We start from the raw sequence: 13191 nt of genomic DNA, 5'->3' as shown, positions 1-13191 counted from the left end.
ATATTTCGTGGAAAGGAATCCTCAAGTTTTCATGGAAAGATGAAGGGGTAGTAATCATACCACCGCCTCCATATCTCATATCTCCCAAGTGAGTTTTTGATCCTAAAAGGTCTTTATTGGGATTCAGTATGTTGGAGCTTTTATTGACAATTAGCTGGATACCTTTTGCCTCATGTCTGCACATTGGATTGTCAAGGAAGATAAGCATGTGCACATATTCACACAGGAGGGAATTAGCCCCAAAAAGATGTAATCCAGAACCAAATATATATCATTAGTTTACACTAGTTTTAAAAATTGTTTTAAAACGTATGATAATTAAAATAAAGAACTCTATTTTGAGGTTACCAATCTCTTAACCTAGAATTTAAAATGTGAGCTATACTAGCTAGTGCAGTCAAAATAAAATTGGTGACACAAAAATTAATTAATTGCTGATAACTCAAATTTTAAATTTTATTATAAATTCATTAAAATTAGGCAATTTTGACCCCAAGAAATTGAACAAATATGCACTGATTTTTATACTTCTTAAAATTAGAATAATCAAAATTAACCAATCAGCCATTGTATTTTTTAACTTTTTAATGTTATTAAGCAGGTTGGAATTATTAGATTGTTTTTTTTTTTGGATTCGTTGCACTTTTTAACGTTATATCGGCTGAAAACTAGTTTCCTTAGCCGTCTTTGCTTATTTGGTGTTTCCTAATTAACTGGTTGTTTTTTCGTATCGTTATTAATTAAATGCTAAATATAAATGCCTATTTTGTCGAAAGAATAAAAACCTCGAACACCAGGGCCGGCTAACCCCTATCCTGCGTCTCCCCAAAACCGGGTTTAAGCCTGCATATCCTTACAATCTCCCACTTGTGTTACCATTGCCGTGATATCTTTCGACTAGTTTTCCTAAACTTGTCCATGCTCGTTCATTCTAAATCTTCACTTTAGCTTAGGATGCTCCTCTTACAAAAGCAACTTTCTTCGGTCAATAAATTTCAATGAACCAGAAGCAAGACTTCCCAAAAGACCACATCTCAACGTTCTGATCCCATGATTACACTCGAGTCTCCTAATCACAGTTGGATCTATAGAACCAAACTTTCTCAGAATTACTTGATTTGTTCTTGAATCCCTGAAACTCTCATCATTGCTAGATTTCCGTGAACATCTGATTAATTGTAATTCTCTAATTTTCACCCTTGCCAATACATCTAAAGCTTTATGAAAAAACAAAACCTCAGCTGCATCTTCCATCAATCAAACTTCTGTATCATGATTTTTCCGTCTTCTACCATAACAATGACTAAACAAGCAACAGATCAAAACAGACACAGCAATAACGGGAGCCAAAACTGAACAACCAACCTATTTCAAAGCAGCGGAAAAACGAACTTGTAACTCAAGAACAGAAACTTTAAATGGAAACAATAAAATATGACAAACGCAATTGGAACTGGTTCTAGGTTTCTTTGGGGTTTCTTCTGATTTGACAACTGTTCTTCAACAATGTAGGATCCGATTCTATTTGTGGCTTGTTCTTGCTTAAACGGAAACTGAATATACCTTGCACCCAATCAACCCCAGACTTATCTTGATCAAACTGATCAACTGATCTGAGATTCTAACTTCTGATGCAGACGCACGGTCTGTGGAGCTTCAACATCTACAGACCATGAAGGCGGCATGACTGATGCGGCTTTCGAGCTTTCGAACATATAAAAAAACACGATCAATGATTATTGGTACGCAAACACTAATCGATAATCAATCCTCTCGATGACGGCGGTGGAAACTCCAGCAGCGACAGAGATTCGGTGGCATCGATAACCATAACCCTTGCGGCGGCGAACAAGACTCATGATGAAAGGTTCTAATGTGATCCCAGATTAAGAGCCAAAGCTTTGATACCAGTTCTTAGGAATAACACACACAAACTGAACACAAACAATGAATACCAAAGCGAATAAAGAACACGAGAATTTAGCGCGGTTTAGTCTAGACTGACCTACATCCACCAAAGGCATCTAGGGTTTCATATTATTGAGTGATAAAAGTTTACAAGTACATAATGAGATATGAACAGACAACCTAAATAGGGTTATACCCTTGGTAACGTAACCAACAAGTTAAGCCCAACTGGCCCGCGAGGGCTAGGGCCGTGCCTCTCCTAAAACGGCCACAGACCGGGTTTAAGCCTACATATCCTAATAGTGTGAAGATAATAAACCAGAAATGATACATAACATATTTAAAATAGCCTAAGTTATAAGGTGCAAACTATATAAAAATGTTACTTACTTGCTTTCTTGATCTGATGAAGAAGCATTACTTCCATTATCCATCCTAGACTTGTATTCGAAAGAAAGGAATGTACTCCCACTGGAAACTAGTGACTCTTGATGCTGAAAATTGTTGAGATTTGAGAAGACATTAGCTTTCACGAGAATATAGGTAAAAAGTTACAAACATTTGACACAAGATGGGAAAATTGTGTGCTGCAAATAATATTAATTTGTAAGATATACCTGATAATTAACTGACTCAATTTTTTCTTTCCAGATTAATGCTTCCTTAATGTTAAAAGCTGCCATCTAGAACAGGAACAACAGTTATTCACGTAACTTTGAACAGAAACAAAATCTAAGCTGCATCCATTTTTAATATAACTCTAAAACCAACAAAATACTAGTTGTAAGATAATTAATTAAAACGAAATAAATCAATGAAGAAATTGTAAAAAAAAAAAAGAAAATACAATTAAAAAATAGAGAGAACATACCCTCAAATCCTTTAAGGCATTTCTGAACTTTTCTAGCACAGTTTTCACAATGCATATAACAAACACCTTCGATTCCTTTTTCTTCATCTCTTCCCCAGCAGACGGTTTTGCTTCTTCCTCCGCTTTCTTTCCCTCCTCTTGCTTCTTTACCGCCAAGAAAACAAGAATTTGTAAAAAAAAAAACTTTTTTATTAATAAAATTCACTTTGGGTACAAATGAATTAAGGTTGTAGCAGCTTACTAGTTGATTATCAAGAGCCTTTTGTAATTGCTCTTCGACCTGCCGCATTGTTGGACGTTCTTCGACGTTCTTCAAACATTGATTTGCAATGTCTGAAAATATTAGTAATGAAGCTGTGTTTATCTGATTATGTATATAGGAGGGAATGATACTGCATAATGTGTTACTAAAGTAATGTCTTCCGACCAAAATAGATAGAACTAGAGGCTCATCATTGTATTCAACATGCGCGAGCCTTCCACACAGAACTTCCCCTAGCACGATCCCAAAAGAGTAGACGTCACATTTTGGTGTGAGGTAACCATTAATATAGTATTCTGGAGCAATATATCCACGCGTGCCACAAACATCGGAGATAACATAACTAGACTTCATGTTTGTAGGGCTTACTTTTGCCAGACCAAAATCTGAAATTTTGGCTTTCCAGTTCTCATCTACAAGAATGTTCGCGCTTTTGACATCTCGGTGGAGGATTTGCTCACAACATCCAACACCATAATGAAGGTAATTTAGCCCACGGGCAACATCTAGGCAAATCCGAAGTCGTTGGTTCCAACTCAGATCTTTGTTGTTTATATGTTTATCAAGACTCGCGTTGCTTTCATACTTATAAACAAGTATCTTCTCGTCTTTCTCATCACAAAATCCGATAAGTGAGACGATATTTTCATGTTTATGCTTTGAAAGCAAAGCAATCTCCGTCTTGAATTCGTGATCTCCTTGCAACATATGATCCCATCGCTTTATGGCGATGTGACCATGCGTTTTAGATACGCCTTTGTACACACTCCCAAATCCACCCTTTTCAATGAGATTCTTGTCGTCGAACCAGTTAGTTGCCAATGATACCTCCATAAGAGGAATCTGCAAGTGCATTGCATCTTCAATGGAAGGCATGATCTTTGATTCAACAATGTGCAAGTGTGTAATTTGTGGATATTTTGTTTGAAATGAAAGTGAGTAAGATCTGAAACCACTTATTGTGACAATGATTGAAGACCACTAGTTGGCTTTTATATGAAGATGGGTACCTTTTGAAGAAGAGTCTGGAAGGTATATTTTGTAAACGCGTTTTCTACTTTTGGATAACGTGAGAGTTAAGGAACACAAACATTACATAGAATATGCACTTATTTTGGATATTTCCTAGGAATTAAGTGTCTGAAAGGTACCTATGTTGCCACAACCACAAGCATGATATTGATACTGGGGAGTCGGTAGTGAGTAGTGTGATAGTTCAGTTATGAGTATTCAAGTTTTAAAATTTATGAATTTTGGAAAAAGTAATGTTTTCTTTAACTGTTTAAGCCTTGGGATGCAAGTCAAATGAGTATCCCAAAAGCCATAAATGATGGCTACTAAATGATAATGGAATAAAAAATTTATATTGGTGCTCGTAACTCATGACTAACAATTTAGGTGAAGGTGCTCATGTGCGTCAAACTTTTTTTTGAACGGCCAATCAAAATATCAAATAAAATATAAAGATCAAGTTCGAATTTGGTTGTTAACGATGAATGTTCGATGGTGTGAACGGGAGTTTCACGATAGATGGTGTTTCCACGGGGCAATGAAAACATGGGAAATATGAGTATCCCTCTAGCCAAAAGCCAAACTAAATCATTTTCGTGGGGTGTCGTGGCAAACGAGCAGTAATGCATGAGAAGTGAATATTTTGGTGGAAGAATGTGATCGACGTGATATATGCTTGAAGATCACGTATATATACACTCAGATTGTGCTTAACCACAAGGAATCTTAAAAGATGAGTTCGTGAGTTGTGCCATACCATTTCACTTCTAAGTTTTAAAAGAATTGAGCATGTTTAATATGTTAAGTTCATCACTACGGTTATAAACTAAAATAAATGTTAAGATGTTTAGCAATCGTGTGTTAAGTCACTAAGAGGTCTAACCGATTAAGAGGTAATCTTTAAATTGGTCAGCACGTTTCTAAAACTTACCAATTAAGAAGCTTCATGAATTACCATTTAGAGATGTCTTTTTAGTAAACCAAACGTATCTACCTCTAACTGATGTAGAGATCTTGAAACATCTCCAATTAATACTTCAATTCTTCTATATATTCAAGACTTAAGTATGTCTTCATATTATTGTTGAAGTGAACATGATATTTGTTTTTCTTTTTTCAACCTTATGTGAAAATTTATCAATTTTTTAATGATTTCTTGTGACGTTGTGTGAATAACATTGACGAAAAATATGAAAATATGACCATTTCTACTTAACCTCTGTGTATAAAATGTTAATATTTTGATTTTATGAATATGATCCATCTAATACCTATAATAATGTTGCATCTCTTGATAACGACAAAAGTTAACAAAATATAATCATAATTTGTATTTTGTATCTTTTGTCAAAGCAAGGGCGGTCGTTGAATGCTCCCTTTAATTAGTGCTTCCACTTGAAGGGATGAATGTCACAATCTTAGGATGTTTCCATGCTCTTTCCCCATATAAGAAATAAGTAAAGAAATAATTGTAATATTACTTTATATTATGTTTTAATTTTCTCTTTCTTTCTTCTTCTTTCTTTTTCTTTTTTGCTTTGATACCATTGTAGGAACACATCGGTATAGGAATAAGAATTACAAAAAAAAAAAAAAAACCGCATTTTTAAATGAATTGAAGCCTAATTCATTGAGTTCAATTGTTACATGATGATCCTATATATTCACACATATATACGGCTCGTATGTACCATTGCCAACCCTATTCTAATCGACACAATGATTCATAAGATTACATAATTAATTACATATTAAAGCTTCTACTTCTATTAATCAGGATTAGCCCTGCTTTACTATCACCATTCTTTTGCGGGTTTTCTTATATACATATTCTACCAACTCCGTTGCCGAAAAAGTGCCTTTGACCATAACTAGAGAATTGTCTTGATCCATGACTAAACTTTTCACCCCTACAATTATACCACAAAAATCCAATATTAGAACATCATTGCTTCTTATTGTTACTAATATGAGTGCTTCAAGAACATCTTTAAGGCCGATTTTCAAAACAATTTTATTGATAAAAACAAAAATTAATATCAAGTAAATAAACAAATAAATAAGAGTACGAACCCTCAAAGCGTGGAGTATATTTCCGAACTTTCTGAACACAACCTTCGCAAAAGCAATCCATGGACAAGCTAACTAAATCTTCCTGCGTCGGATCATTTAAATCCTCCTTTTTTCTCTCGTCTTCGGTGGCCGGCAATATATATGCCACTGGTACGACCTCATCTTCCTTCTCCGTGGGCAATATATATTCCAGCGGTACAAGCTCAACTTTCTTGCGGATTTTCTTCTGGAGTCTTTTTAAAACTTTCATTGGATCTGCTTTTTCTCCCTTCACTATGACCCGTTGAGTCTCACAGTTCGTCAAAACACTTTCAACGCCTATATTTCAAAACAAAGTTAATTATTAATTAAACCAAAAGTGTCAATCAAGCACGAAGAAACTAAACAAAGAATTGTGCAAACCCTCCAAGCCTTCAAGGTATTTCCTGACTTTCTTAGCACAGTCTTCACAATGCATGTGTGTGCTCAAAATAATATCTTGCCCCGGAGGAGACAGTGGCAGGTAATTTAAATCCTCGTCATCGCCGGCTATTCGTTTTGCTTCTTCCTCCCCTTTCTTTTCATCCTCCGGCTTCTTTATTACCTCCTAATTACAACAATAAAACTAAATAAATAAATAAAGACTCATTTAAAAAAAATCGCAAAAAAGAACTATTTATAGTCACATCAAAGAAGCTCAAAAAAATCCCAATCAAACGACCAATGATTAATCAAAAACTATATGGCCAAACTTCAATGGAATATGTAAAACTAACATTATGCAAACTGAACTTACTTGTTGATGATCAAGAGCTTCTTGTAATCGATCCACAACCTCCTTCATTGTTGGACGTTCTTCTCGGTTCTTCAAACATTGATACGCAATGTTTGAAAACGAATGTAACGAATTTGTATTCATCTGCTTGCGTAAATAGGAAGGAATTATGTTGTCTAACGTTCCCCTATTGTGATGTTTTTCGACCAAGACACTTAAAAATCGACGGTCATCATTGTACCATGTAGCATATGCGAGCCTTCCACACAACACTTCAAACAATACGACCCCAAAAGAGTAGACGTCAGATTTTTGTGTGAGATAACCGTTATTTCGGTAGTCTGGATCAATATATCCAAGTGTGCCACAAGCGTTGGAAATAATATAGCTAGTCTCTGGATTGGTAGGGCCTTCTCTTGACAACCCGAAATCAGAAATTTTAGCTTTCCAACTCTCATTCAAAAGGATGTTGGAGCTTTTCACATCGCGGTGGACAATTCCAGGTTGACACCCAACATTATCATGAAGGCATTTTAACCCTCGGGCAGCATCCAGGCATATGTGAAGTCGTTGTATCCAGGTAAGATCTTGGTTGTTTAAATGTCTGTCGAGACTCCCGTTGCTTTCATATCTATAAACAAGCATCTTCTCATCCTCTTCGTCACAAATCCGAGAAGAGAGACAATATTTTCATGTTTATATTTTGAAAGCATAGCAATCTCGGTCTTAAATTCGTGGTCTCCTTGCCCGAACTCTTGTTTACGAACCAACCACTTTATGGCGATGTGGCCATGCTTTTCAGTTACGCCTTTGTATACCGTCCCATATCCGCCTTCTCCAATAAAATTCTCAGAATCAAATCCATCAGTTGCCGATAATATGTCTTGGAGAGGAATCTGCAAGTGATTCGCATCTTCAATGGAAGGCATGACTTATATTTAACTATGTGTAATTGTGTTTGTGGATAATTTTGTTTGTAACAAGTTGGCTTTTATATTATATGAAGATGTGTACGTACCTTCCGAATTAAGGTAAGAGTCTGGAACGTATATTCCGAAAACGCGTGTGGTACTTTCGGTGTTATAACTTGGAATACAAACATTACATAAGAGATGACGTGGAATTCCCTTGGACCTTTCCTAGGAAGTGTGTTCTGGTGTTTGTGGGACACGGTCGGTAGTTATGTTTCTGTTTTCAATCTTTTTAAAGTTTTATAAAGTTTTAATATTTGCAAGCTTCCAAAAAGTAATGTTTTTCATAACTTTGCAGATTTAATTTTTTAAAACTATCAAAATTTCTCCATTATTTCACGAATTAGCTAAACAAAGGCACTTCTACTGATTTCAAATCTCCTATAAACCCAAATTATCTGTTTCTAAAACTTCGGATATCCATAATTCCAACGTTCAGTATGCTACTGTTCTCGCAATTTCGAGCTTAGAATGTGTAATGTGTTTGTAACACTCATATTGTGGACTCACTCAAGTGTCAGTCAATCGGTTGTAAGAATAAATGTAACAAATTATATTTATTTATATTTGATCATTATAATAATTTATATAAATAGATCAAAATACCAATTATACCTTATTATAGATTAGTTTGGTGATACCTATTTTGTGTGCTTGACCTTTCATATGTGGAGACGGAATAATGTGCCCATACAAAAGACACTAATTTTCATTTTGTTGATCCCGAATTGGACATCCATTTATTTCGATTTGAATTATCGGAAGAATGCTTTATATGGATATCCAATATATTTAAAGGATGGACAAACAAATTTCATACATTAACTAGCCCGAACCAATAGATCCAGCTTTTTAATAAAAGAGGTGGTGATATAAGCCCAATATATTTAATTCAAGTCGTCATCCCCATAAACGGTTCTCGCGCATGTACACATAAATAAACTGTAATTAGCCTATGCAGAGGCTATTAAACTAGCTATTTATTAAGTTCTCATATCTAGTGGCTGAGGAAAAATTTTCACATGCTTCTGGAAATAATCAGTGTCAAAATTTCATAAGGGTTCGACGAGATTTTAACTTATATATATCTTTAAAAAATTTTCACAGGGTCGACCGACCCCTACTTGGTGTAGGTCCACCACTGGTCAAATCCATATGTGGATTTTTGTGTTCATCCATTTGATATAATTTTCTTCCGGCTTCCCGAGAGATGCGTGTGGCAGATGCTCTTTTTTTTTCTTCTGAAAATCAAAGGTGCAATCTGAAGTGATGATATATGTGGATATGTTTAAGTCCTAGTACAAAGTATCAACATATTTTCAGCGCACTTGCGATTTCCTCTTATGAAGCATCCATTATGTATTGCAACAGTTAAGGTTTGAAAATAGACATGCAAATAGATATGGAATGAAAGTGAAGGCTAATGCACACGTCAGGATTTTAGGTTGGCAATTTTTCAAAATGGGATCACATCTTGTATCCGTCTCTTGTGCAACGTTGTCAGTTCGAATACAAGCCCACCCAGGTTTTTCGTCTCATCGTGTGTTACAACAGAGAGTTTTGCTATTGTGGTGATAGAACGACTGTCAAGTGACAGCCGATGGTATGGTTTCCTGTGCGAACGCCTAAGCCAAACTTTAAAGACGACGTGAGCCCGGTTAAGACACCACAGTCTAGTCAGAGTGGAGCAACGAGACTCTTTGGTTTTTGAAGAGTACGATGACCTAAACACAAATAAAGTTGTGTTGTTAAAAAAAGAATGAACTCTGATATTTAACCCAAATTACTTTTATGTTGAAATCCACATAAACAAATCAATTAACCATTTTAGCATATTTTAATTGTAGCACACATAATAATAATTAATATCAAACTAATATAATTACATAAACATAATGATGTAATATGAGACTATTAATGTACAAATACAAGCATAAAAAATAATGAAACGAACATGGTATACGTTTTAATTTGCTAGTTTATAGTAACAATATTCAACTGTGGCTTTCTTTTCTTCCTTTGTCCTAGGTTGGATCTCCATTCACGATGGTTATTCTTTTTCGGGTGTTCTTGTACACGTATTTCACGAGCTCCGCTGCAAGAAAAGGACCTTTGAACACCACTTGTATACTCTCTGGACCTGGGTCTACACTTTCCACCTCTACAATCATACCCACAAAATCCAAAATTAGAATTCCATCGCTTCTTGCGGGTAACAATAAGTATATAAATATATAAGAATACGAACTGAACCTTCAAGGAGTTCAATACATTTCCGGACTTGTTTAATGTGACCTTTGCAATAGCAACCAAAGGTTATGCTTAAAACAAATTTTTCCTGCTGGGGAGGTGACGGCGGGTCTTCCAAATCCTCTCCCTTTCTTTCGTCTTCGGTGGCTGAATCTCCTTCTTCCTCCAACATCTCAAACTCCTAACAAACAACAAAAACACAGGTTTGTTAAAACCCAATTAAAAAGCTCATTAAAACCAACACCCATATCATCCCCCCTGGTAAAAGAGAAGGAGAGAATAATAAAGACTCAATTTTGTTAAACCCCACATAAAAGAGCATATAATAACATAAAAGAAAACGGCTCAAACGACATATGATTAACAAAGGATGTAGAGCCAAAATAACATTATGCAAACTTAAAAAACTTACTAGTTGATGATCAATAGCTTCTTGTAAGTGATCCACGACCTCCTTCATTGTTGGACGTTCTTTTTCGCTCTTCAAACATTGATATGCAATGTTTGAAAACGATTGTAACGAATATGGGTTCATTTGTTTACGTAAATAAGAAGGAATGATGGTGTCTAGCGTTTGCCTTATGTAATGTTTTTCGACCAAATCAGCTAAATTTCCATGGTCATCATTGTGCCCTAATGTGCATGTGAGCCTTCCACACAGAACTTCAAACAATACAACCCCAAAAGAGTAGACGTCTGATTTTTGTGTGAGATAACCTTTATTTCGATAGTTTGGATCAATATATTCCGGTGTGCCACAAGGATTAGAGATAAGAAAGCTAGTCTCCGCATCGGCAAGACGTACTCTTGCCAACCCAAAGTCAGAAATTTTAGCTATCCAATTCTCATCTAAAAGGATGTTGGAGCTTTTCACATCGCGGTGAAAAATTTCAAGTTGGAACCCTACATTATCATGAACGTGCATTAACCCGCGAGCAGCGTCTAGGCATATCTGAAGCCGGTGGATCCATTTAAGATATTCTTTGCTTATATGTTTATCGAGGCTCCCGTTGCTTTCATACCGATAAACAAGTATCTTCTCGCCATCTTCTTTGCAGAATCCGAAAGAGAAACAATATTTTCATGTTCATATTTTGGAAGCAAGGCAATCTCGGTCTTAAACTCATGGTCTCCTTGACCATACCGACGATCTAACCGCTTTATGGCGATGGGCCCATGTTTTTCAGATATGCCTTTATATACCGTCCCAAACCCGCCATATCCAATGATATTCTTGTTGGCAAATCCATCAGTTGCCAACGATATATCTTGGAGAGGAATCTGCAAGTGATTCACATCTTCAATGAAAGGCATGATCTTTAATTTAAACATAATGAAAATCTTGAAAAGAAAAAAGAAAAGGGTAATATAGATATTTTAGACAAAGACAAGATTCTAATAAATTGAGTTTACAAAATCTCGGACAATTAAGGATGTATATATAGAAGATATTTGGTAAGAAGAAAAACGAGTTTTGGTTGCTGTTGATTATTTTAGTGAAAGATTGAAAGTAAAATACTAGTTACAAGCGGGCCTTGGGGGTTTAAGTAAAGTTATTATCCCAAAAGTCTTAAATTGATGACTAAAAAATGTTGGGAATTTCGGTTAAGTAACAAAATTTAAGAAGTGGATAATTATAGACAATTAAATGTGCTTAGATTTAATTGTTAGTATAATTATATGTCATATTATTTAGCAATTCTAATTGTAGTCTAAACATGATATGTTAGATTATAAATACCCATGCTTTGGGGTTATAGATTGTAATTGAATTTTGTGAAGTTTCTTAATAATAATATTCGTGTTCGTGTGCATGTTCAATACCTAGTACCAATTCCATTAAAAAATGTTGATAAAGAATAAAGATAATTAAATATTTGATGCTTGTGACTGACAGCCATATCAAATGTATGTGACAAACTAGTGAGCAAATATGGTTGTCACACCATGATGCATGAAGCCTAATCAAAAGCCAGCCGGTGAAGACCAAATCAAGTTAAGATCGCGTTTAAATATATTAATGTTCATGAAACATATAAATCTTTTTTTCTAGGAAAATGGGGTGGTCGTTGAATGTTCACCTTAAATAACTAATTAGTGCCTCCAAGATCCACCTAAAAAGAATTTAGGTTGTGTGTTTTTTTCTTTTAATTGGTCATAAGGGATAGATACATGTCGTTTTAAGTGGGTCCACAATGGAATAATAAATATAGATATAAGTTGAGATTAAGTATAATGTCACCATCTTAAGAAATTTACATGCTTTTGCTCGTTCCATATGAGAAAAAAGTAGAGAAATAGTTCTAACATCCCCCCTTAATTAACTTTCAAACTACTAAGTTATAATGTAAGGTGAGACAAGCTAGCGATTGTCATTGTTATTGTGACATGAAGATAGCGTTTAAATTTGGTTGTCAACGCTGAAAATAGGTTGTTAATATTAAATGGTTATATTGGCATGGAACATAATTGATATTTCCATCTCTTTACAAAGAAAAAAGGTTGGTTGTTGAATGCCCCTTGAATAATTAACTAGTTAATTAGTGCTTCACATTCCGTGCTTTAAGATTTTAATGGTCCATGAGCTGAGATTAAATATTTAAACGTCACCATCTTAGGAAATTTTCATGTTTTTGCTCCGTAAGGCCACCGTAGTGGGCGTCATCTTTGGCTGAATTCAGGCGATGGCAGGCGAACCCCCCCCCCCCCCCCCGCGATTTTAAGGGCGATAGGGGGGCAACTTTTTATCGCCTTCTTGCCTTTTCTTTTTATTATTATATTTTGTGTGTGACTGTGTGGTATATATATGTTGGGCTACAACACCACTACACTCTAAAAACAAAAACTCGTCATTTGCTGACTGGACGTCACACGGCTCAAAAGTCCCAATTTGTAGCCCCTCCACTACACATAGCCTAAGAGAATAAAAAAAGCAGAGAATAGTTATAAGAATCATTTTTTTGTTCTTTTTCTTCTTTTAAAAAAATAGTCAGTGTATAATCCACCTTTTCTCATCAAAATAATGTGATATTTATGTCACATTAATAACGGCAGAAGCATCCTAACTTCACATTTTTTTATGGAAGCAACG

The 13191-nt window shown here is 35.3% G+C and overlaps 1 protein-coding gene across 1 annotated transcript; it reads right to left on the bottom strand.

Annotated features, from left to right (window-relative positions):
* Positions 1–5736: 5736 nt before the first annotated feature.
* Positions 5737–8001, bottom strand: LOC143627554 (receptor-like protein kinase FERONIA). Its single transcript, XM_077097345.1, has 4 exons — positions 6901–8001; positions 6528–6711; positions 6126–6443; positions 5737–5962 (listed from the first exon to the last, which is right to left on the bottom strand). Exons 1-4 carry the CDS (start codon positions 7522–7524, stop codon positions 5832–5834), a joined length of 1257 nt encoding a protein of 418 aa, XP_076953460.1. The 5' UTR covers positions 7525–8001; the 3' UTR covers positions 5737–5831.
* Positions 8002–13191: the final 5190 nt, after the last annotated feature.

Source organism: Bidens hawaiensis, unplaced genomic scaffold, assembly GCF_021521415.1.
Source record: "Bidens hawaiensis isolate Kalapana, Puna unplaced genomic scaffold, B.hawaiensis_p1.1 tig00004685_1, whole genome shotgun sequence".
In the NCBI taxonomy this organism is placed as follows: Eukaryota; Viridiplantae; Streptophyta; class Magnoliopsida; order Asterales; family Asteraceae; genus Bidens; species Bidens hawaiensis.
Note: the sequence above shows the minus strand (reverse complement) of the source record. Positions and strands in the feature narration are given on the sequence as shown.

What these genes read in the sequence shown, in the direction of transcription:
- LOC143627554 (XM_077097345.1), bottom strand. Translation starts at nt 7,524, where the DNA reads ATGCTTGTTTATAGATATGAAAGCAACGGGAGTCTCGACAGACATTTA. An exon ending in AAGCTCTTGATCATCAACAA is followed by an intron (nt 6,712 to 6,900) that starts GTAAGTTCAGTT and finishes TGTTGTAATTAG; the next exon opens with GAGGTAATAAAGAAGCCGGA. An exon ending in ATACCTTGAAGGCTTGGAGG is followed by an intron (nt 6,444 to 6,527) that starts GTTTGCACAATT and finishes TTTGAAATATAG; the next exon opens with GCGTTGAAAGTGTTTTGACG.